Source organism: Dryobates pubescens, chromosome 18, assembly GCF_014839835.1.
Source record: "Dryobates pubescens isolate bDryPub1 chromosome 18, bDryPub1.pri, whole genome shotgun sequence".
Classification (NCBI taxonomy): Eukaryota; Metazoa; Chordata; class Aves; order Piciformes; family Picidae; genus Dryobates; species Dryobates pubescens.
In genome coordinates, this window is record NC_071629.1 from 17,080,123 (window position 1) to 17,102,970 (window position 22,848).

Consider the following 22,848-nt stretch of genomic DNA (forward strand, 5'->3'; position numbering starts at 1 on the left):
AAGGGGGGAGTGGGGAAAAAAAAGTCATGTGGACCTGTCAATAAAATGCTGTTTGTCCTAGGTGCTGCTGGTGGCTGCTGGGACAGGGGTAGGAGGTGGTAGAAGAGATTGTGCTGAGCCCCTGAGCTGTGGTTCCTTTTGCTGGATTGGGGCAGAGGTTTTGGGGAGGGGCAGGGGTTGTTGCATGATGGGTAACAGGAAGGATTGAGAACATGAAGCTGAGGGGGCAAGGTCCCCAGCACCCTCCCTGCACCCCTCACTTCTTCCAGGCAATGACACTACACAAGCAGCAGCAATGAGTATCTTTTCTCCAAATATTTACATAGCTTAAATACCCATGAGGGGAAGGGGCAAGTTTTGCTTTGCCCCCCAGCTTGGGTGCACACATGGCAGCCCAGGCTCTTGTAGTGATGACTGTGCCAGGGGCTGGACTGGGGGCGTCATGCCACGTTGCCTCGAGGCTAGACCTCTAATTTAGTGTTTCCAGCCTCACAGGCTTGGGGAGAAGCAGTGGCTCCAGGGATACTGGGGGACAAACAAACAAAGCAAGGCAAAGCAAGGGGGATCCAGACAGATGGGGTGCAGTGAGGACCTGGAGCTCTTCTGCCTGACCCCTGGTCCCTAGGGGCAGGACCCAGCACAGAGTCTGAGTGCTGCCCTGCTGCTGGTCTATGGTGGGTTGCTGAGTTCCTTAATGGCTTGGAGGATTCTCTTCATGTGGCCCACTTTGGTGATCCCCAGGTCCTGCAGGAAGGAGAGAGGGGGGCTGTCATACTAGTTGGGGGGCTAGCTCCCAGTGGCAGGGCAGCTACAAGGCAGAGGATGAGACAGCAAGGCCCAGCCTTCCATGCTCTCCCTGTCAGAGCATGGTCCTTGCTAGGAGGCCCCTGGTTCTCATGCAAGCATGTTCCTGTGCCTGGATGCAGGAGAGGGCATGGTGCTGTTGATCCTGCTTTTGGGCAGGTGTATGGAGCCTTGCAAGCTGGGAGCCCAGAGCCAACCCCCTCCCTTCCAGCCCCTGTCTGCAAGCAGTGCAAGCTCAGCCCCCTGGGGCCAGGTGCAGGGTCTGCACCTCTTCCCCCTCCACAAGGGGTGGGGAGAGAGGAGGGATGAAGGACACTGTGCACCCCAGGGCTGGTGGGGCTCTCAGGGTGCACAAGGTGGGGGTTGTACCTTCAGGTCTCTCCTCTCCAGCAGGATCAACTCAGAGCCCTGGATGTCATGCCGGACAAAAATCTCTTTGTATTCCCCCAAACCAAGCGCTTCCAGCCAAGCTGCCACCTCCTCGGAGCCCCACTTGTCCGCTAGCAGGGAGGAAAATCACAGAGGTGGGTGGGCAGGGTCCCCAGGGATGCAGCAGGACAGGCAGCCAAGGGCAGTGGAGGCAGCAGGCTGCAGCCAGCATCCCCCCCACACCACCAGCTCTGGCAGGGCCAGAGGATGCAGAAAGCTCAGGCTGGAGAGATCTGGTTTTTTTTCTCCCCTCTCCTTGGCTTGCTTATGGAGCATCTGAGCTTCTCCCCCTCGCCAAGACACCCAGCCCTGGGGCAGGGACTTACCCACAGGGCTGAGCTGTACCATAGCCCCCTTCTCCCCCTGGCAGTGGTGGTAGTGGAGTTACAGGGCTGAGGGACTCCCTGTGTCCGTTAGCAGAAAAATTAAGCTCTAAGGGGCTGTTGGTGACAAAGTGACATCTCCAGGCAGCCAAGACATGCCCCCTTCACCCCTGAGAGGGTCCTGCTACAGTGTGCCCATTACAGGAGGCCAATGGAAAGGTCAGCACGTGGGGAACCCCACCAGTGTGCTCTATGCCTTCCTCCCTCTCTCCCTGGCACACTGCTCACTTTACCTGGGAGTGTGCTGTTGCTCTTCTGCTTTTGGACCTTGTCTTTGTCCTTCTTGGGCTTGGGGATGTTGAGGCGAAGTTTGAAACTGCCCTTGGCACTGCCAGCACTTTCCTGTGAGAAGCCAGGCTGAGAAGGGTTCTACAGCCCCACCTGGGGCCACCCAGTGGACTATGCTCAGGGACCTGGGGGAGCACCCACCTCCTCAGCCAGGTGGGCAATGGGCCCCAGCCAGTGGATGTCCAGCAGCCTCTGCAGCTCCTGGCCCAGCACACTCAGAGGGCCATGCAGTGCCTCCTCCTCCTGAGGCGAGTCCAGCTGTGCAGGACAGGGACCATCCCCAGCCATGCTGCCACCCCTAGAGGTGCCAGCTGAGGACATAGGTCCCTCCATTGCAGGGCTCAGGGTGCTCTCTGGCCCCCCACTTACCGCCTTCCCTTCTAGGAATGCCCTGGTCTCAGTATACAGCTCCTTGATGCTCAGCACTACCTCCACAGCTGCATTCCTGCTGAGAAACTGGAGGCACAGAGTGGTAACTCCTTGAGAAGCAGGGCCCTGGGGTGGCTGGATGAAGTTTGCCTTGTGCCCCAGCCCTAGCTCACCTCTGATGTGCCAGCAGCTTTGTTGGAGAGGGCTTCACTCAGTGCCAGGGAGCTGGTGTTGACAGCATGTGCCAGTTCCTGCTCCACAGCTTTGTGAGCCTTGGCTGCTTCATGGATCCTGTGGCAAGAGGGGCTGAAGCTACTGGGGCTCCCCTAGGCTATCCCTATAGCTCTGGGCAGCTACAGCAAAGCTTCCCCTGCCCTCCCCATGCCTCTTCTGCAGCCTGACCTGGCAATGAGGGTCTCAGCAACCCGTGAGACCTGCTGCAGCAGGTTGCTCTCCTCCTCTGTCAGGTACTCCATGGACTGCTGCGAGCTGAGCCGTGGCCGGGCAGCTGCTCGGTAGCTCTCCCCCTTCTGTTTGTCCTCCCAGGACTTGAGGGTGCTTTCAAATGCCTGTGGGGGACAAAGATGGTCCCCCTCAGCCTGTCACACCTCCCAGTGCCCTAGCACAGCCCCGCTGCGGAGGCTGCACCAGCCTGAGCTCACCCGGTCCCTCGTCAGCATCTGGGCTCGGTTCTTGTGCTGGATCTTGATGACGCCAGGCGGCTGGATCCAGGCTTCTCCATCCACCTGCACAGGGACGCCCTCGTCCCCCCGGATGGTGATCTTCACCACACGGCACTGGGGGGAGGACAGCCTGGGTTGGGCACGATGGCTGATGCTGTGCCCCTGGCTTCTGCTGCCACGCTAGGGCTGAAAAGCCTCCAGTGCCAGCTAGGAGTTCAGTTGAGCTACACTGCCTCAGGCTCTGCTGCTGCCCCCAAAGCTTTCTGGCAGCAGTCAGGGTCCCAGAAGGTCTCTTGCCCGTACCTGTGCGATGCGATGGTGCTGGAGGTTGATGACTCGTGACACAGCCATCTGGATGCTGCCAAAGACAGCCACCACCTCCAGCTTCTTGTCATCGAAGGATGGAGCACCAAAGTTCTGTACAGGATCAGTACAAGTGAGATGTCCAAATGGGACTAGTTTCTGGGGCTCAGCTTTTTAATTTGTCTGTGCCCAAAGCAGGGATGCTCCAGGCCCCTGGGGGGCCCACATTCCCTGGGCCTACAGGAAGGACTTTGTGCCCCCCTCCTCAGACTCTGCCACTCACATTATCCTCTTTGGTGCCTCCCCAGAAGTTGATGCCCCCAGCATAGCTGGGGATGTTGAGGACAGCAATGCCCTGCAGGCTGGGCAGCGAGATGGGCACCCCGTCACACTGCAAGAGAGGGCTGAGCCTGAGGGGCTGCTACATGGCTGCCCCCCACCCCAAGTCCCTGTTGCCCCTGGCCCTGTACCTCCAGCTGCACTCGCTGCTCCAGGTTTTTGTACGTGCGCTGCAGGAGCTCCTTGGTGCCCAGCACCCCGTACCACATCATGTTCTTGGTGCGGCTGCTGCAAGGGGAAGCAGGACAGGTGAGAGGGGCTGCAGGCTGCCCACTGCAGGCTCTGTCCCCTGCCTGGGGCACTGAGCTGAACCAGCCAGCCACAACCACCAGCCCTGCACCTGTCTCCCGGGACAGGGGGCTACCCACTGCCTCCTGGGACATGCAGGCTGCAGCATGTGGCATGCAGACACCCACCCTTCTGTGCTGGCACGGCTTCCCTGGCCAGGTGTGGAACAGGCGAATCCTACCACGTTCTCCCATACCTGTTCACACACCTTAGGGGCAGCAGCAGCTCACCTCCTTCCCAGGGGTGTTTGCAATCTGCCACCCACCCAGCACCTTGGCACTAGGCACAAGTGGAAAACCTACTGCAGTAAAAGGTTCCCACCCTGGCATGTCAGCCCCAAGCTGATCCCATGGCTCTTAGCATCCCAACAGACCCTCCCACTGTGGGCATCAGCGATCCCAGGGTATATGTGGTTTCCCCAGGGGAAGGTGGTGGGGGGATGGTTTCAGCCAACCTGCATTTCTTGGGGTGCTCATCCCTTTTGTTGTTGAACTCCAAGGAGATCTTTGCATCCAGGCCGATGCCAAAGTAGTTATTCATGACACATTTCTCTGAGAAGTGGCTGAAAGCAGCAGACAGAGTGGATGGGGTGGGAGGCAGCTGCACGTGGGCAAGGGCTTGGCTGGCACCAGCAGATGGGATATAAAACCTGCCAGAGCTGCAGTGTGAGCTCACAGAGGGGTTAGCTCTGGACAGCCTGGCTAAAACCAACAGGGATGGCTGAAGCCCCCCTCAATCCCATGCAGGACCTGCCTGCACCTGGGGGGGGGAGGAGGGGCGCTCTAAGCTCCCAGCATGAGGTGCCACACTGCTGGGTAAAGGATGCCCCAGCAGCCATTGCCAAGAGGCAGCAGCATGGTCCCAGCCCTGCTCCTGCTCCTGCTCCAAGATGGACAGCAAAGGTGGGACAGGGTTCCTGGGCTGGGCAGGAGCTCAGACTCACAGAGCACTGGGATCTTCAGGGAACTGCAAGCTGCCAAAGGTGTCGGGCCGGTCCAGGATGATGGGGGGGGACGCAGAGGTCGCCGTCTCCTGCCGGGAGCCTGGCCAGGGAGGGAGAGGAGGCAGCTGCTGAACTGGCTCTTGCCCTGAGTCCATACCATGACTCCCCCTGTGGCCAGCCATGTGTCACACTGGCTTCTTACTGAGCTTCTCCTCCTCCTTGTTGAGCTCCTCCGTGCTGTCCTTCCTGCTGGGCCCCATACTGCCTCGGTATGCTTGGGTTTGCTTGTTCTGCTCATCCACAGCTGGGTGCAAAGAGGAACGTGATAGTCTTTGGCAGCTCCATGGCCCTGTGCCCCCTCCCTGGGTCAGCACTGCGGTCTTGTGCCAGGCAGGGCCAAGGGTGGCACCTCTGCCCCACACTGGCAACCTCACCGCTGCCACCCCAAGGATTCAGGGAGGGAAACCAAGGCATGGGTCCAGTGCTAGCCTGTGCCAGGCTACTGCAGTACCATGTGAGCTGCCAGCCCCTGCCACTCTCTCACCTTTCTCTGCCTGCTCGATGATTTGCCGCAGGGCTTTCTTCAGGCTGTTTGCCCGCAGCATGAGCTGCTCCTTGGATTTGAAGATACGAGGCACTGGGCTGGGGTTGAAGCTGCCACTTTTCTCTGGGTCCTTGGTGTCATCAGGGGTAGCCTGTGCCATTCCCTCAGGGCCCATGATGGCCTGAGCCTCCTCATTCAGCTCCCGCACCAGCGAGTCCAGCTTCTCATTCAGCATGGCACACTGTGGGATGCCCACTGCACTCAGCACCCTGGCATAAGCTGCTGACCCCTCACCAGTGCTGGGTGGTTCCCTGGGCACTCTATTTGCCTGGGCACTCCACGATTGACTAGAGACCCTGAGTGCCTGGGTACCCCATGTTTGCTGGAGCATCCTGCATGCCTGAGTACCATGCATGCAGCACACCCCAGTGCAAGAACACAGACCACCAGAGCAGACCCTGCCAGCCCCTCCACTGAACAGGGGCTGTGCCACCCAGCACACCCCAGCTCTCCAGGTCCCCTCCAACCCACTTTCCGTGCCATCAGCTCAGCCTCCTGCTTGTTTTCCGTTGCCCTCTTGTAAGCCCGGCCAACTTCAGCCACAAAGTCATTGACGGTGCCGCAGAGGAACCTGCCGAGGGAAGCAGCAGCTGTGTGAAGAGGGGCATGGCACAGACAGCTGGGCAGAGAAGACAGCCCAGGGGGCTGCCAGGAAAACGTGCCCCTGCACCAGAGGGACGGTGCTGGGGTTATCTGTCAGGCACCAGCATAGCTGGCAGCCACTGGTGGCCAGACAGAGGACAGCCTGGCCTGGCAGACATGTCCCCAGCCCAGAGGGGAGCTCTGGGACCCCTGTCACCAGCCTCCTCCTTACTTTGCAGAGGAGATCACCACTGAGTGCTTGTCTGACTCCAGGATCTTGGCCAAGTGGAAGGCAACAGAGTCAGCATAGTGTGAGATCTGGGCCTGGAGGAAGACACAGGAAGACAGCTGCAGCCATGGCACCCTGCTGGGCTTTGCCTGGCCAGTCCTGGAATGAGGATGAGCTGCTCTCCTCAGCCTGCTCCCATAGCCCCAAGGGCAGCTGGGCCCATGTCACTGGGTAGAGGGGTTGCTCAGCCACAGCAGGGAACTGAGGCAAGAAGTTCAGCAGGAGCACACTAGGATTCAAACATAATCTGCTGGTAGCTCCTCCACCTCACCATGCTGCCTGCTCCCAGGTGCAGGTGCCCAGCTGAGACCTGCCAGACTCACTTCACTACATGCAGCTGGCTGCCAGCCTTGATGCAGCCACAATCCCCAGGGCCCCAGCACAACCTTTCCCTGTGCAATCCCATTCTGCATGGCTCTGAACCAGCTGATGAGATGAATGGGAATCTGACCCCCACCTTCCCTCTCAATGCCCAGCAGTGCCCACCTGGATGTTGGAGTCCCCATTCTCCTCCTCCTTCAGGGCTGGAGGGGACTGTTTGGGGACCTCATAGGTCAGCACACTCCACCTGCCAAGCAGACACCATGGCTGCCTGCCACCTCCTGGCACTCAGGCACAGGGACACAGGGGCAAGGGATGAGGACAGGCTGCCTGAGAGGTGAGAGATGATTGGAGAGGAGATGAGAGGCATGCGCCCCACACCATGCTTACCGGTCCAGCATCTTGGTGGTGGCCCTTTCCAGCTTCTCCAGAATCTGCAGCAGCTGAGTGTCATCATCACACAGGCTGCCCCAGCCCAGCACCCGTGCCAGGTCATTGCCAGTCCCCAGGGGCAGGACACCCAGCTGGCACTGTGGGAGAGGGATGGGGTGGGGGGCTCAGAGCAGCTCCTGAGGCCAACCACGACACCCCCAGCGCTGCTGTTCCTGCCACGTGCAGCATCCCAGGGCACACAGTGGAGCTCCCAGCTCCACTGGGGACAGTGCCAGCCTCTGCCAGGGATGGCAGGCGCTGCTGCTCACTTGCTTGTGGAGGCCAAGGGCATCAATCTCGGACAGCACCCAGCCCACGCTGCCATCCCCACCGCACACCAGGATCCGGAAGGTGGAGAACTTCTGGAAAAGGCGCAGCCTGGGTGGGGGAACAGGAGAGAGGGGCTGGGGGTTGTGCCAGGCACCTGCCAGGACTCTGCTGAAGCCACCCTGCGGCACCCAGGCCAGTGCTCACCCTAGGTGTGGGCCCCCATTCATGAGGTCAAAGACTTGGGCCGGGTTGAGGAACTGCTTGAACTTGCGCAGAAACTTGACGCCCTGGTTGTCCCCGCTCTTGGAGTTGACGAAGGCCAGGAGAGGGCTGGAGCAGGTTGAGGGGCAGGTGGCCTTCCAGAAACCTGCAGCAAGCCCCAGCAAGTGAGGTACCCAGCCCTGGCTTCCACCCCATCACACTGGTGGAGATATCTTAGGAGAGCAGAGGCTTTACGGGCACTTTGTGCAGACCCACAGGGTGCTAAAGCCAGGCAGCAGGGACAGTAATCAGGGTGCCCAGGGGATGGTGAGGGGTGGGAGGAAGAGTAAGACATGACAGGGAGAATGTGAAAGGGAATGAGTTGGGATGGGGATAGGATGGGGAAGGCTAGCACTAGGGTTGATCCAGGTTAGGTTTCAGCTCCATCACTGGGTGCCCAGGAGGGTCAGCTTATAACTGAGCCAAAAGCAAGTGCAGCTGGGACTGATGCTGGAAAACCACACAGGACCAGGGCACGCTCCCACCTGGGGGTGCTTCTGGGAGTGGCACTCAAAGTTGGCATGACCAGTCCCAGCTGTCACCCCCAGCTCTGCTGCCTGTTTCTGCCAGGGGTGGGTGCAAATGACGCAGAAGCCTCGGGAGGCTCAGCAGTCAGCACCACGCCTTTAAAGAAACGAGACAGGAATGAAATATGCCCAAAGCAGGAGAGGATCGATCACTGGCCTGCAGCCTGCATCTGCCTCAGGCACATCCTGGCCATCCTGGTCCCCCGGCCATGGGCCAGTGCCTTCTGGCTCCTTCCCTTGGCAGACCTGCTGATGCTGCGGCAGGGAAAGCACCACCCCTTGCTGCTGCTGCCACAACCCCCATGGCCACCACACCCGGAGGCCGCAACTGGGAGCTCCGCTGCCTGCCCCATACAGGGTAGAGGGAGCAGCATCCTGGCCCCCACTACCGCCCAGCTAAGGCATCGCTGGATCTCAGCTGCCAGCCCAGCAAGCGGAGCAGATCTGCAAAGGAAAGCACCGGGGGCTGCTGAGTCAGAGCGTGGGCTGCCAGTGAGGAGCTGAGCCTGCTGCTAGTGGTACCTACACCCTGGGGGGGTACAGCTCAGCCAGAGGAAGGTTGCTCGTCGAGTTGCTCCCTGCAGCAGCAGAGCCCTGCTGGGCTCAGCAGCAGCTACAGCTGCTGACCCCACAGCCATGACGGCCTTGACTGACCAGGCCACCATGAGAGGTACAGGGCAGGGACATCACAAGCTGCCGTGGCTCTGAAGCGGCGTGATGGTTGCCCTGACAGCATCCTGATGAGTAACGAGGAGCAGATGAGCCACCGGCTGAGCCGAGCAGTGAAAATCATTAAAGAAGGAGGAAAGAAATATCCGGTGGAGAAGAACAGATTTTGCTCAGCAAAGGCCAGCTGGGCCCCTCCAGAGAGGGCAAGGGAGATGGGGGAAGGCATTGCTTCTCTCAGCAGCACCCCGCAGCTACCTGTGCCAGGGCAAGCTGTGCTCTGCCCTATGAAAAAAACAGCTGCAGTTCAGACATTGAGAAATAATCCAAACAAGGGCCTCATCCTGCCCTGAACCACCAGGGTGTCACAGGGGGCACCCCATGTCAGGGCCTCAAGGCTGGTTCCACTGAGCCACCAGCAGGGAGGAACCATGACCAGGGTTACCACAAGAGGCAGCCCGGCAAGAGCAGCTGAAGTCACACCTGAGGAAGAAGTGCCAGCCCAAAGCACAGGACTGTTGCAGCCCTGGGGCAGAGCACAGGGCAACAAAGAGCCTTCAGCTGAGGGTGTGGCAGAGAGGGGCACTGACTCTGGAACCTACTCATGGTGATGTTCCTAGTACCTCACAGAAAAGTGGGCACAGTGCCACAAGCCAAAGCCTGCAGAGAAGCTCAAAGCTCTGTCCCAGGCAGCTTGTCCCTTCCCACCCACAGCCCAGCCCTGTCCCCTCTGGGACTCACCATCTGAATCGATGCTGTTCAAGGCAGTTGGTGGGATGATGGACACTTTGTACTGGCCCAGGGGACACCTCTTGCCAAATAGCTCCTTGCAGGCACTGTGAACCTGGGGACACAGGACGTGCATTAGCAAAACACTGCACCGGAGACACAGTGACAGCCCAGCCAGGCTCCCCGCCATGCAGCCAGCAGGGGCAGGGTCTGTGCTGTGGCAGGGGGACAGGGATAGGCACATAGAATCATAGAATCATAGAATGGTTAGGGTTGGAAGGGCCCCAAAGACCTTCTAGTTCCAACCCCCTGCCATGGGCAGGGACACCTCACACCACAGCAGGTTGCTCAGAGCCACATCCAGCCTGGCCATAAAAAGCTCCAGGGATGAGGCTTCTACCACCTCCCTGGGCAACCTGTTCCAGTGTCTCACCACCCTCATGGGGAAGAACTTCTTCCTAACATCCAATCTGAATCTACCCATCATCCTTACAATGGCCTTGCACCAGAGACATCGCCAATCCTGCAGCCTCCGGACACTGCCACAGGCGCGGTCGCAGACGGCACAGCGGGCGCTGACAGGCAGGTTCCCCTCCAGCCACTGATGAGGCATGGTCACCTGCAGAGAGGGGCAGTCACCAATGGCATACTACCCCTGCCACCCCTGCCACCCCCTTCCTCAGGCATAGTGGAAGAGGTTGGTAACAGATGATGCCCCACAGCAAGGCAAGGGAGCCCCAGGACCCCTCCCCTGCCCTCTTGCCCTTGAGTGCCTGGCTCCTTGCAGCCATGAGCATGTTGGGAGGGCAGGGATGTCCTCAGCAAACATTTTGGAGTGGCTCCACTTGTGGCACTATTTGTAAGAGATCCTGATGCCAGGATCAGATGTGTCAGAGGATGTGTCCCCAGACCACATCCCTGCAGGGCCAAGTCCAGAGGCCACACAGTGCAGAGGACAGGTAGGTGACAAGGTCCCGCCCTGTTCCTGATTTGGGCACAGCCAGGCCAGTTCTGCTGGTCACTCTGTCCTGCCAGGGTCCCCCATGGGGACCCCTCTGCTTACCCCATCCTCATCCTCGATGATTTCAGTGCCAATGGAGGCCAGGGTTGTCCACTTGCAGTTGTTGGTGGCTCTCACAGCACAGCGCTTGTGAGCCTTGAATTTGCACACTGCAGATGAGGGAGCAGGTGAGGTGTGGGGACAGTTTCCACGGCATGCACAGCCCTGGTCCCCAACCCCTCTGCAGCTAGTGACAGCAGCCAGGGGGCATCACATTGCACCCGTCCTGCTCCAGGCCAGCCTCAGAGAGGGTATCCCACCCTGATCCCAGCCCTAGCCCACCACCCAGCAGGACCCCAGCACTGACCTTCGCAGGAGAGGCCATGGGAGGTGACCCCCGGGAGGGCTTCCCGGCACACATTGCAGAAAGTGGGGCGGGCGTGGGAGCAGGCGTACCAGTTGTGCATGCCCGAGAAGTGCTCCATGTTGAACTGGGTGGCCTGATGGGGGGCACAGTCCTGCCCTGTGAGTCTCTCAGGACCCCCAGCTGGCTCTCCCTCCCTCTTAGCCCCTCTGGGAACCTCCAGCCCCACTCCCACCTCCTGTCCTCCCCACAGGGTTGTGCCAAGGGCAGCAGCTCCTGTCCATCGGCCAAAGGCTGGGGAATACCCATTCACAGATGAGCACCTCCACAGCCTCCCACCCGAGTCACCTCATGGATCTCCCACTTCTGGACAGATTTCAGGGCACTGATCCAGTCCTCCATCTCCTTCCGGTTCTCTGCACATAGGATGAGCTTCCGGAATGGTGTGATCACCTGCAACAGCCACCACCTCTGTGTCCCCTTGCAAGGCCACCCTGCAGCCAGCCAGTCCCCATGACAACAGCCCCCACCAAACCCCAGCACACTGCCATTGATGCCACCTCCAGGAGCAGGAGGCCATGGCTCTGTGGGAAGATGGGGGGTCTGCAGTGCCTCCTCGCTGAGGGGCAGGGGCATGAAGGGTAGCCTGGCACTTCCCTCACCGTGAAACTGTTGTTGATGTTCTTAGTGCTGGTCTCAGCCACGCTGGCATCGGAAAGGTCCACCTCATCAAAGATCAGAGACTGCAGGGCAGAAATGGGAGACCCAGCCCATCAGGCAGGGAATTTGGACTCCTGCCAGGTTTGCAGGCTCAAGATCCCCTGGCTGAGTGTGCTGGAAGCCCCCCAGCCTACCTTGGCATCCTTGGCATAATAGAGTGTCCTGCCCCGCAGCTTGAAGTATCGCCTCTTCCACCTCTGGAAGGAGCTTGTCTGCTTCAGCAACAGCCCCTCCTTCACACTTTTCTGCAGAGACCACAGGTTCATGAGCTCCTACAACCCGCAGGACCCCCAAAGATACCCCCCATGCCTTCAGTGACACTACTTTCTGGGACCCCAGGAGTTAAGTAGCAGAGGGGACACTCTGGGGTTCACACTGTGTTGGATGTGGCAGAGTAAATCATGTCCATCTCCCACCATACCCTAGACATCAGGTACTATACAACTTGGAAAGGTGCTGCTGGATGACCCACTGGTGCCATCTCTCCCTTCCCACCCCCAGAGCAGTTTCCTGGAGACCCTCAACCTGCTGCACCTCCCAGGCAACCAAGGGAAGAGCTGAAGCCAGAGGAACTCCCTTGAAGGGCTGAATCCCGGAGATGGCATTACTCAGGCACTGCAGCCCCATCCTCTTTGCTGGCTTGGAAAGCAGATGGCCAGGACGCAGCCAACCATGCTGTCCTCCACAGCCCCCAACAGGGACAACCTGGGGCCGAGGGCAGCCAGTGGCAGGCAGAGCATCCCTTGGCAGCCCATCCCTGCAGCCTGTCCGCCTGTCCTCTGCTCTCCCCGATCCACAGCACCTGCCAATATTTACCCTCCTCGCAGCGGTGTTTACAAGGCTCAATTAATTAGTGTTTGCAACGCGGCTACAAGCCTGTGCTGAGCGGGGTGGCAGAGATGCTCTAGCACTGCCTAATCTTTGATTGTATCTTCTTTAAACACCGCCGGCAGCCCCATTCAGCTGCTCCTCCGCAATTAGCCGCCGCGGCGCTCTATCAGATCGCGGCACGCCGCGGCCAGGCGCAGTTGACAGCACGTTAGCGCTCGACACTGAGGGCATCGAGAGAGAGCTGCAACACCCAGACACCAGCCAGCCTGCAGCACATTGTCCTCTGGCCTGCGCATTAAACCTACTGCCCCACTCCAAACAAGACGGCCAGAGTATCAGGAGTAGCAGGAGCCTGCAGGGTGACAAAGAAGCTAAAAGCCCTCCCGAGGTGCTCCCTGAGCCTCATCTCCCACAGGTGTCTAACCCACCCCCAAGGGCCCCTGCCCACAGCTCTCCTTCATCTCACGGCCTCAGGTTCAGAGAGGGATGTTTTAAGCCTTTATGGCTCCCTGTCAACACTTTTCCCTGCTGAAACTGGTGCAGGGTTTGTCTGCGGATGGCTCCTTGCAAGCATTGGTGCACACTCAAATAGCTGTGGCATCCACAATGCCAGCATTCAGGGACCCACCATATCCCCTGCCTGACCTCCCAACTGTGAGAGCACACAGAAGACACAGTGAGCCCAGAGCTGTCCTGAGTGCAGGATGCAACACAGCCGGCAAGGCGAGTGCTGCCTTCTGCAGCGTTCCAGCTGTGACCCCCCCGAATCCAGATACAAACCAGGCATCCTAGCAGAGGATAGGACAGGACAGGGTCCTGCCATGGTCGAGGGGATCCAACCACAAGCACCACTTCCACTACTCATGTTTGGATGTGGCGAACGCAAGCTCAAGCTCTGAGTTTGCTGCAGTCATGGTATGCTAAGGCAGTAACTGGCATGGGGGAGCCCATGGTGTGGAGCAGGAGAACATGATGACAAGAAGGAAGAACAGGCACGTTCATGATGGTGGGCTGGGGTTGTCACAGCATGGGCATGGGTGCCCAGCTCTGCCTGGCTCCAGGTGGGTGGCATGATACAGCCAGGAAAGCTGCCCAGTGGCATGTGAGGGGACTGAAGCTGAAACATTCCCAGCAGCACCACCGTAGCTGATGCAGCAATTTCTCCTTGTAGCCAGTGGCAACAAGGCATTGAACAGCCCTGTCACAGCCTTGGCCATTCTGGGGATGATGATACAGCTGCCAGCACTCTGCCTGGGGTGCTGAAGGGCTGTTTCTGGAGTGAGCCACCCACCCAAGCCTGATTTTTATGTCCATGAATTTCAGTCAGGACACCCACTGCTGCCCTGTTCCAGGAGCAGATCCCCAGTGCCTCAGCAGTTTTGGGACCCTGCTTCTGGCACTAGAGTCAGAAAGAGACCTGGGAGGTACCTGATGGCCAAAGGCCACCAGCAGACCTGGCCACACAGTGGGAAGCTGCACTGAAGGAGACAGCATTGAACAAGGCCATCACTTCCCCTTCACAAACAGGAAGGAAGTGGGGATGGCAAAGGCCAGTGGGCAAGACATGCCAGGATGGCATCACCCCTGCCACTCCAGCTCCCCGCAGCCCCAGCCAGGGCTCCAGGTTTACTACAATACAATCCCCAGTAGCAAGTGGCTGTTAGGTACCCTGCAGCTGCCAGAAGGAGGAACCATGCACCTGAAGCACAGGGCAGGGGCTGCCCCTTCCTCCCAGAGAGCTTCCAGGGACATCGACAGACACTGAGTGCTACGTACTGGCCACCTGCACCCTGATATGAGCCCTAGCCCCTCTACTCACCACAACTGCAGCTTTTCAGGCTAGTGAGCCCTGGCCAGAATTTCAGGGAGCCCCAACGAAAGCCACTGCTTTGTCCTCACAAGAAAGGCAGCACCATGGCCTGCCCAGCCACCAGCCCAAGGCCAGGTCCCCTTTGCAGGACTCTGCCCCACCCCTCCCCTGCCCTCTCAGAGATCCTCCATGCCCTCTCCAGCCCAGGGGCCCCAGCACCATCTGGGATGTGCCCAGCACTGGGCCAGGGAGGTCCCAAAGGGTGGGAAGGCAAAGGCAAGAGTGAAACTGATCAGGGTCTGCAAAGAAACAGCCACCTCTGGCTCAGCCACAGCTCGGGGAGGGCACATGGCACAGGGCCTCAGAGAGGATGTAGCTAAAAGTAGCCCCAGGAGGATGGCCAACCACTAGCCACGTTCTCCACCAGGACTGGGCTGGTTCCCAGGGGCTATCATGCCACAGGTTAGCTGTGTGCTTGACACAGGCAAAAAGTCTTAAAATGCAGCCTGGGGAGCTCACCTCCCTCTAGGACAACATCCCAGCAGGGCTTCTTCCAGTCCAGGGCACCCCCTGAAATGCCAGCTCTTCCCTCAGCCCTAAGGCACAGCCCTGGGATGCTGCTACGAACCCACCCCCTCCTCTCCCATCTCTGCCATCACTACCCCTGGGAGGTACAGCCAGCTGGGGGTACAGCCAGAGGTACAGCTGACTACAGCTGGGGCAGGAGGGTTGTCCTGCTGAGATCAGCTTGGACAGCAAAGGAGCTGCAGGAGAAGAGACAGGAATGCTGTTATTTGGGGGTGCTGGTGCATATGGCTGCTGGCCACCACACTGGCTACCCACCTGGCTTGCAGCCGTACACTGCTCCTCATGGGATCTGCTTGGCCCCATGGTGACGTGATGTCTCACCAGGGGGAGGAGGGGAAAGAACTGAAGCCCCCCAGCACACTGACCTGCATTGCACCGACCACATCCCGGGCAGCAACCCTCCTCCAAACACCACAGCCTGCTTGGTATGTGCCAGGGTCTGGATGGCTCACAGCTCATTCCCACCTGGCAGATGCCAGGTCTGGACGGCCAGCGGCCCTGCAAACAGCTCAGCTGTGGGGCCAACGGCATCTGCTGGGCAGGCTGTGGGCTGGAGTCAGTTGGAAACCTTATCAGGCTTTGTGGTACAGCAGAGCTCTTCCGGGACAGGGCAGCCGGGGGGCTCGGTGCCCAGAGGGTGCTACATCTCCATAGACTGAACCGCATACATTGTTCCCTGAGGATGCAACTTGCTGCTGTTGCAGGACCTTGAATCCCCCTTCCAGTGCTGGCAGGGGACCCTCAAAAGGAGGTTCTAGCGCCAGTCCTGACATGCCAAAACGTCAGGCCATCAAGAGGGGACAGAGGATTAATGTGGAGGAGAGCAGTGAGAGGAGGAGCCCCAGAAGAAGGGTGATCCCTCCTACACCTCATCCTCCAGCAGTCGTGGCCCTCGGTTGTTTTTCAGATGAGCTCCTGCCTCCCTATCCACAGCCACACTGCTCCCAAGCATCCTGCTGGCAGGAATCTCATGCCAGCCTGCCCTGTGCTGGTCTCTCCCTGCCCCCTGTACCCAGGGTGGGTGCTGCTGCAGCTCTCCCACCCTGCCCTGCCGCTGGCGGGTGAGAGTGGCACTTGCATAATGGAAAATGTGAGCGGGGAGGGGACAGCACATCTGAGAAAAAACCTCACAAACATCCGGCTGGCGACACTGGGGCTATCTTTACACCCCAGCCACCGCCTCGGTGAGCCCTGATTAACAACAGCAAGCCCAGCCTCCCCTGCCCTGCTGCAGGAGGAGTGACCTTGCCCTGTGGTATGTTCCCTCCACAGGGGGTGACCCAGTGACCAGATGGTCCCCTCACCAACCCCCAGCAGGCCACATGCCACAAGGCTGGGATCAATGAGTGGCACAGCAGGAGTTAAAACAGGCTTTGGTGCTGGCTGGCCATGGTGTGGCTGGGGCTGGCAGGGAGCTCCGGGGATGGAGCCCAAGCAGGAGTCATCTGGAGCTTTCCATGATCATGGAGATAATCAACCCACAGGTTCTGAGTATCTCCACAGATGGAGGCTCCGCAGCCTCTCTGGGCGCCGTGTCAGTGTTTGACCAGTCTCACAGCAGAAGAAGTGTTTTCTTGTGTTCTGATACAATTTCCTATTTTTCATCTGTGCCAAATGCCCCTTTGGAGGACAGTAATGAAGGGGATCTTCAGTTCCCTCTTCACTGCACTCATTCAAATATTTATTAACATTGCTGAGGATGCCACAGCCCCAGCCTCCCTTCCCTGAACAATTCCAGCGTTCTCCATAAGAGAGATGCTCCAATCGCTCACCAGTGTCAAGATATGAGGATGCACTGCCCAGGAGTCACATGCCACCCTTCCACTGCAGGAAGGAGGTTTCCAGGCCTGGCCCCAGGGGCCCTACCTTGCTCTTCTTGTCTTTTGGCCAGGATCCAGCTCTCAGCAGATAGCCCTGCAGCACTGCCCTGCCAGGCCCCACACACCTGCCTCAATACCCCTACAACCACCAGCACAGCTCACCCCATCCCTGCTGCACCCTGAGCCTGTGGGGTGCCCAGCAAGGACCAGGAGCACTTGTTCCTTAGGATACCAATAACCCCAGCGACCATCCCCAGCCTCCCAGGAGGATGCTAGCAGGTCCCCCAGTTTCAGCAAGCAGCTGTGATGTACCCAGCATCAGGAATGTGGGATCATGGTCCCACTTTCTATATAGCAGACAAACCATGCTCCTGCCTGCCAAAGCTCTGCATATTGTGCTCACCTGTGGGCAATGCTCTTATCCCAGGTATGCACCTTCCCCTGTTCCCCTTGGTGCCTATAGCACCCCAGCTCCAGTGTGAGCACCCCAGAACCACGCTGCAGTTCCTTGCAGCCTGGGACGAACCAAGCGGAGCTGCCAGATTGCTCCCCACCTCCACTCAGCTGCTGGGGAAGCCTGTGCTGAGGCAGTGCCAGGAGCCAAGCATCCAGCCCACGCACCCATGATGTGCCCTCCATCCTGTTTGCCAGCACCCCATATATCTTGGTGAGCCCTGGAGCCAGTGCTCACTCCTTCCCCACCACCCCTTCCCTCCAAGGGAACCAGCACTGGACAGCATCCTCTTCCCACTCTGCCCTTGCACTCCCACTACTTGCCGCAGGCAACCGGCAGCTCCTGAAGTGCTGAGGAGGAGGGAGAGGGAGAGGCAGAAAGACCCCATCCGTCCTGGGCCCATTGAGCTCGGCAGGGGTCCCCGCTCCTGGCAGCTGTCATTGTCACTGAGCACAATGGCCTGGCCGCCTCCACGCCAAAGCCAGCACAGAGCCACACAGGGCGCCCCGCAATTACAGCCAGAGAAAGTCAAGCCGGGGGTGTGGAGTGGGGAGATGTGATTGATGGGGAGGTTTGTGGAGGGGATGGGGGAACAGGCATTCTGGGGGAGGCGCTGGGAACGGGAACCAGCAATCAGAAGGATTCAGCAGACTCCAAAATGATTCTCACCCATTTCTGTCACCATGGGGCTGGACAGCACCCTAGCATGGGAGAAGATGCTCACTCCCATCACCAGGGAACAGAGTCTTGCCAGTCAGTGTGAGTGGGCAGTGGGGGACCCAGCCCTTACCCACCCCTCAACACAAGCTCCTACAGACCCCTTCCAGCACTGTGATCACCACAAGCAGCCAAAAAAATAAGCGAGCATGCCCCTCTCCCCACTGCTAACCTGGTTATCTCTTGGGAGCTGCAGCCCTGGCATGAGACTCTCCCTCCCTCATTAGCTGTGTGCTAATTACGTACATGCCCCAGTCTCTGGGATTCAGGCAATGGTTCCCAACCCCACATGGGGTGCACAGGGGTTTCACAGTGGCTCAGAAAGGTGCCTGCCGTGGCTGTGGCTGCAGCCAGAGGGACAGGCAGCACATGTGCTTGCCGCGGCACGGCTGGGAGCCAGGGACAGCCCGACCTGGGTGGCAGCAATGATCACATCCCGAAATCCTCATCTCCAGAGGGAAGGAAGGAGTCCATCCGGCAAGGAACCACGCTGGCAAACACGGTCCTGCCCATCCAGACCAAAGCAAAGGGATCCTCAGGGAAAACCCTGAGCCCTGATACTGAAAACACTTCAATGGAGGGGAGGACGATGAACGCACAGCCCCCTCCAGCACCAGCCTTGCCTAGCTCTCATGCCTCGCTCCTCCTGTGCCAGCTCCGCGGGCCATTAACCCAGCCGTGTCCTTTCTGCCTGCCCATTTATCACACTGCTTGCCTGCCCGGCACACTGCGCGGCATCGCCTCCTGCATGGCTAATTGCCGGCAGCGGGCAGGACGCGGCCAGCAGGCACCGCAGGCAGGAAGCAGGCAGCTCAGCCTTGCCCCACACACAGCCTGTCAGCCCTCGGGGCCAGACTAGCTCATGGAACGGAGGGGCTTTGATGCCTGGGCTGGGGGCTCAGGGCACGCTTGTGTCCCTCTGCTGCTGCAGGGCGTGAGCATAGCGCAGCCACCCGCCCTTGGCTCTCGAGTTTCCTGGCACTGTCGACTCCCTGCAATATCCCCCGTGCTCCACAGCACAGCAAACCCCTCTAGCACAGCAAATGCCACATGGCAAAACTCCAGTTGCTGCTGCTGCCCCTCCAGGAGGCTGCTCAGCACTAAGCATCCCCAATCACCTGGCACCCTGGTCAGAGTAGGCAGAGGAGGTGCTAGTCTAGTCCTAAGAAGGGGAAACTGAGGTACATTCTTTCCTAACTCCAGCAGCCAGGAAGACTCAGAAAAAGCCCCCCCCCCGCCCCCGACAAGCACTGCCCCAGAAATGTCTCCTGCCAAGTAGGAAAACCCCATGGTGCTGAGCTGGGAGCATGCAACTTCCCAGCTTCCACACCCCTGGGCAAATGCACTTTGCCCTCCACATGCCACTGTGCCAGACTTGGCACAACAGCCAGGTCTGGGCCAGTGGGAAAGGAGCTTGTCCCAGCCCCAAGGAGTCCTGAGCTGCCACCAGATCCTGCACACCACCCCATTCCCACTGTTTCTCTCAGTGCCCACAGCACCCAACATCACAGCCCAGGGGCACACCCCTGCTCTGCAACTGCGTTCCCCTACGGTGTTTTCTCAGCTGTACCAACTCCCCAGGGTGACACAGACACCAAATTCCCACCAAAGAGTGGCTGGAGCTGGGAGACAGCTGCAGGGGAATTTCTGGCATGGCCTCAAGGCAAGGGTCCCCCCCTCCACAGCACAGCAGCCCCCGCATGCACTGCAGGCACTGCCTTGACTCACACCACACCACCACTTTCTTCCTGCAGCCAGGGGGTGGATGTAAAGGGACCACTCACTCAGTATGTCTCCCAGAGCATCCTCCCTATGTCGTGCCCACACCCCTCCTCCCCAAAACGTCCCCAAGCCTCCTCCTCTTCTGCTTCCCACCTGGCCATTCAGCCCAGTTTATTTCTCCCCGTGCTTTAGGCAGGAGATGCCTGGCCGTTTCACCATCTCCACTGAGGACACCAACCCCACACAGTCCTGTTTGGCCAGAAGGCACTGCACCCCCTATTTTTGTAGGTCCTATCAAAATAACTTCCTCTGAGCAACACACACAAGCTGCCCTCATGCCAATACTGGGGAGGCAGAAGAGTGTCACGTCTGACCTTAAAGGTGTCCCCATCCACCCAGCAAATCACTGTGGCAGACTGGATCTAGGGAAGGCTGTGGGAACAGGGCCCATGGGGGATCTGGCACAGCCAAATTAATCTGGGGCATCAGGAAAGATGCCAGCTCCATTTTACCACCCACCAGGCCCTGCACGCATGGTGCCTGCAGCAGAACGGGAGCTCCTCAGAGCACACAGCACCACAATGACCCTAAATCTCACCCCCAGAGCAGCCGTGGCGCAGAGCCTTCACAGAAGAGCTCCCTTTCCCTAGGAGCAGGAGAGGGGAACCCAGGGAATAGAAACATGGATGAAAGCAATTGGGAGGGGCAGTCTGGGTATGAAAGACACCCTGACTCTGACTGGGGGGTAAAATCCATGCTCCACAGCCCCACAGGACAAATGCTGACTGCCACTTGTAGGTACGCAGCTTTTCCATGTGCCCTTCCACAGGGCACAGGGTACCAGACCCCTCCTGGCACTTTCTTAGGTGCTGACTCGGTTGGGTCTGCAAGCAGCAAGCACCTGGCACTGACTTACACCCCAGAGTGGGCAATCCCCACCATGGTGTTCTCAGCAGGGCCCTCACGCACCAGCCAGCCCCTTGCCCCAGGCCCCCATGCCCCTGACCTTGCTCCTCATCTGCCCAGAGGTGGACACCTTCCGGATGAGCTTGTGGGAACTGTCCTCCTGCTCGCCCTCGCTGTCGGACGACTCCTCGCCACCCGCCTCAGGCGAGATGGGTGCCAGCTTGTCTGAGTCCAGGGATGACACTGATTCCCGGGTCTTCCTCAGGAACAGATCCCCAGGCACCAGTTTCTCAGCCATCTTCTCACTAGGCTTGTCTCAGGGTGTCACCGGTTCCCGTGACAGCCCTGGGAGGGCAAGGACACAGAGGAGTGGAGGAAGAGCCCTGAAAGGGGATGCACACCTTACCCTCTATGGCTCAGCCAGCTGGGAGGTGAAATCCTGGAAATCAGGGGAGATGGCGTTTTCTTCACCAGGAAGGCTGCTCAGGATGGCTTCTTGTGAAGGCAAAGTTTGCCTTCCTTGCCTTTTTCAGTGTCCCAACTCACCCTCATCCTGCTTGGTACCCCAACACTATCCCTCACTCTGCTGTGGGAGACTGCAGCCACCCCATGCTCTGGCATTGGGGTGCACCTCCCTTGCTGCAGCCTGTGCCAGCCTTCCCTTCCGGTGCCCATCCCCAGGGTGCTGGGGATACCAATAACCCCAGTGACCAGGGAGGATCGGGAAAGAGGGGGTCTCCAGGAAAAGCAGCAGCTGCCTCCTGCCATCCCTCTTGCTCCGGCAGCTGGGAAGGGCTGGGAGCGTTCCCCAGCCCCGCACCCGTGGGGTCGCTAGGTCCGGGCAGATGGCTGCGGAGGGCGGGTGGGGGGAGGAGGGGGTGGGATGGAGTGGAGTGGGGGCAGCCATATCCCCACGCATCCCTGCAGCCCGGGGGCAGTGGGCGGGCCGTGGGGGGACACCTACCTAGGCGAAAGCGCCTGGCCGGCTGCAGGGCTGCCGTGCCCGGGCCGGGATACGGCGAGGGGCACCCCAGGGCGCCGTGCCGGGCCCCACGAGGCTCCTGCGGTCCACCCCGCCGCCCCACCCCCCGCAGCTGCCGGCAAACGCGGTGCCGTCTCCCCGCACAGCAACAAGCGTTTCGGGAGGCGAGGGGTGGGGAGCCGGGAAAAGTGAGGGCACCAAAGGGCTACCTACCCCCTCTCCCGGGCGGAACCTCCCCCCTCGCTGCAGGTTTCGCACCCCCCTCTAACCTCGACGCTTCCCGGTGCCGGGTCTCCGCCGAGCATCCCGCACACGGCCGGTGCGGGAAGGAGGAGGGTGCCCCCCCGTGCACACACCTTGCACGCCCCGAGCCGCCGCCGCCGCCGCCGCCGCCGGTGCAAGGTCGCTCCTCCTGCGGCCCCCGCCCGCAGCCCTCCCCGGCCCGCAGCGCAGCCCCGCCGGGATGTGCCTCTGCAGGAGCACCGGCCCTGCCCCTGCGCCGCAAGCCCCGGCCTGCTCAGCGCGGCGGGGCTGCTGCGCACCGCGGCAGCGGCGGCCCACGCACGGCCCCGAGCACGCGGGCACGGCGGGCATCCGCACCGCCGCCGTGCACATACGTGTGCGCCGCCCCCGCGGACACAGGCATGGGCACGGGAGAACACACGCACCACCGCCGTGCACATACGTGTGCACACTCCCACACGTGAGCACACACAAGGCTGCCGTGCACATAAGTGTGCGCACGCCCACACCTGCACGAGCAGGCGCAGCACAGGCACGGGCAAGCACATGCACTGCCACCATGGGTATCACTGTGCACCACTCGTGTGGGCACAGGTTGGCACACGCATGAGTATCAGCCATGTGTGGCTGCCATGCCCGTGTGTGTGAAAACAAGCACATATGCACAAAGGTGCACATCCTAGGCAAAGGAAGGCGCACACTCACCACATCTGTGCACAAGTGTGCATGAGCACATGCACCACCACTGTGAACTAACACGTGTGCCACCCACACTGGCAAGGGCATGCATGTGGGTGGTGTGGGCAGCCACACATCATGGTCATGTGTGTATGTGTGCACACACCCACCCATGCATCAGCTTGGGCATGAGAGAGCAGATGCACTGCTGCCATGCACATGCACGTTCCCACCCCCGTGCAGGCACATGCATGCACATGAACAGGCATGGGTGAGCACATGCGCTCTTATCATGCGTGTTTGTGTGCACATGCCCACACAGGCACAAGCGTGAACACTCTAGGGATGAACAAGCACATGCACCACCTCCATGCAACTGTATGTGAACTGTATGTGCATATGGTCACATGTGTATGGGCACGCACAGGCGTGGGCAATCTTACACACAGACACCTACACACACACAGAGACCACGTGAGTTGGCAATAGGCACTCACAGCGCA

At 59.7% G+C, this 22,848-nt stretch overlaps 1 protein-coding gene across 3 annotated transcripts; it reads right to left on the bottom strand.

Moving 5' to 3' along the window:
• Window positions 1–293: 293 nt before the first annotated feature.
• LOC104303658 (diacylglycerol kinase delta) lies at window positions 294–21,810 on the bottom strand. Of its 3 annotated transcripts, XM_054169495.1 has the most exons (30): window positions 21,781–21,810; window positions 20,543–20,825; window positions 11,729–11,839; window positions 11,537–11,617; window positions 11,223–11,327; window positions 10,878–11,010; window positions 10,574–10,680; window positions 10,004–10,129; window positions 9,523–9,625; window positions 7,532–7,694; window positions 7,327–7,435; window positions 7,016–7,155; window positions 6,791–6,872; window positions 6,248–6,339; window positions 5,905–6,004; window positions 5,374–5,614; window positions 5,032–5,133; window positions 4,830–4,929; window positions 4,341–4,448; window positions 3,730–3,826; window positions 3,543–3,650; window positions 3,260–3,373; window positions 2,936–3,070; window positions 2,676–2,842; window positions 2,447–2,564; window positions 2,274–2,360; window positions 2,046–2,162; window positions 1,850–1,958; window positions 1,174–1,304; window positions 294–744 (listed from the first exon to the last, which is right to left on the bottom strand). In XM_054169495.1, exons 2-30 carry the CDS (start codon window positions 20,738–20,740, stop codon window positions 670–672), a joined length of 3,459 nt encoding a protein of 1,152 aa, XP_054025470.1. In that variant the 5' UTR covers window positions 20,741–20,825; window positions 21,781–21,810; the 3' UTR covers window positions 294–669. The 3 variants fall into 3 exon arrangements, with proteins under 3 accessions (XP_054025470.1, XP_054025468.1, XP_054025469.1); XM_054169493.1 differs by having other exon boundaries at window positions 2,046–2,360; XM_054169494.1 differs by lacking the exon at window positions 21,781–21,810 and adding an exon at window positions 21,694–21,745 and having other exon boundaries at window positions 2,046–2,360.
• Window positions 21,811–22,848: the final 1,038 nt, after the last annotated feature.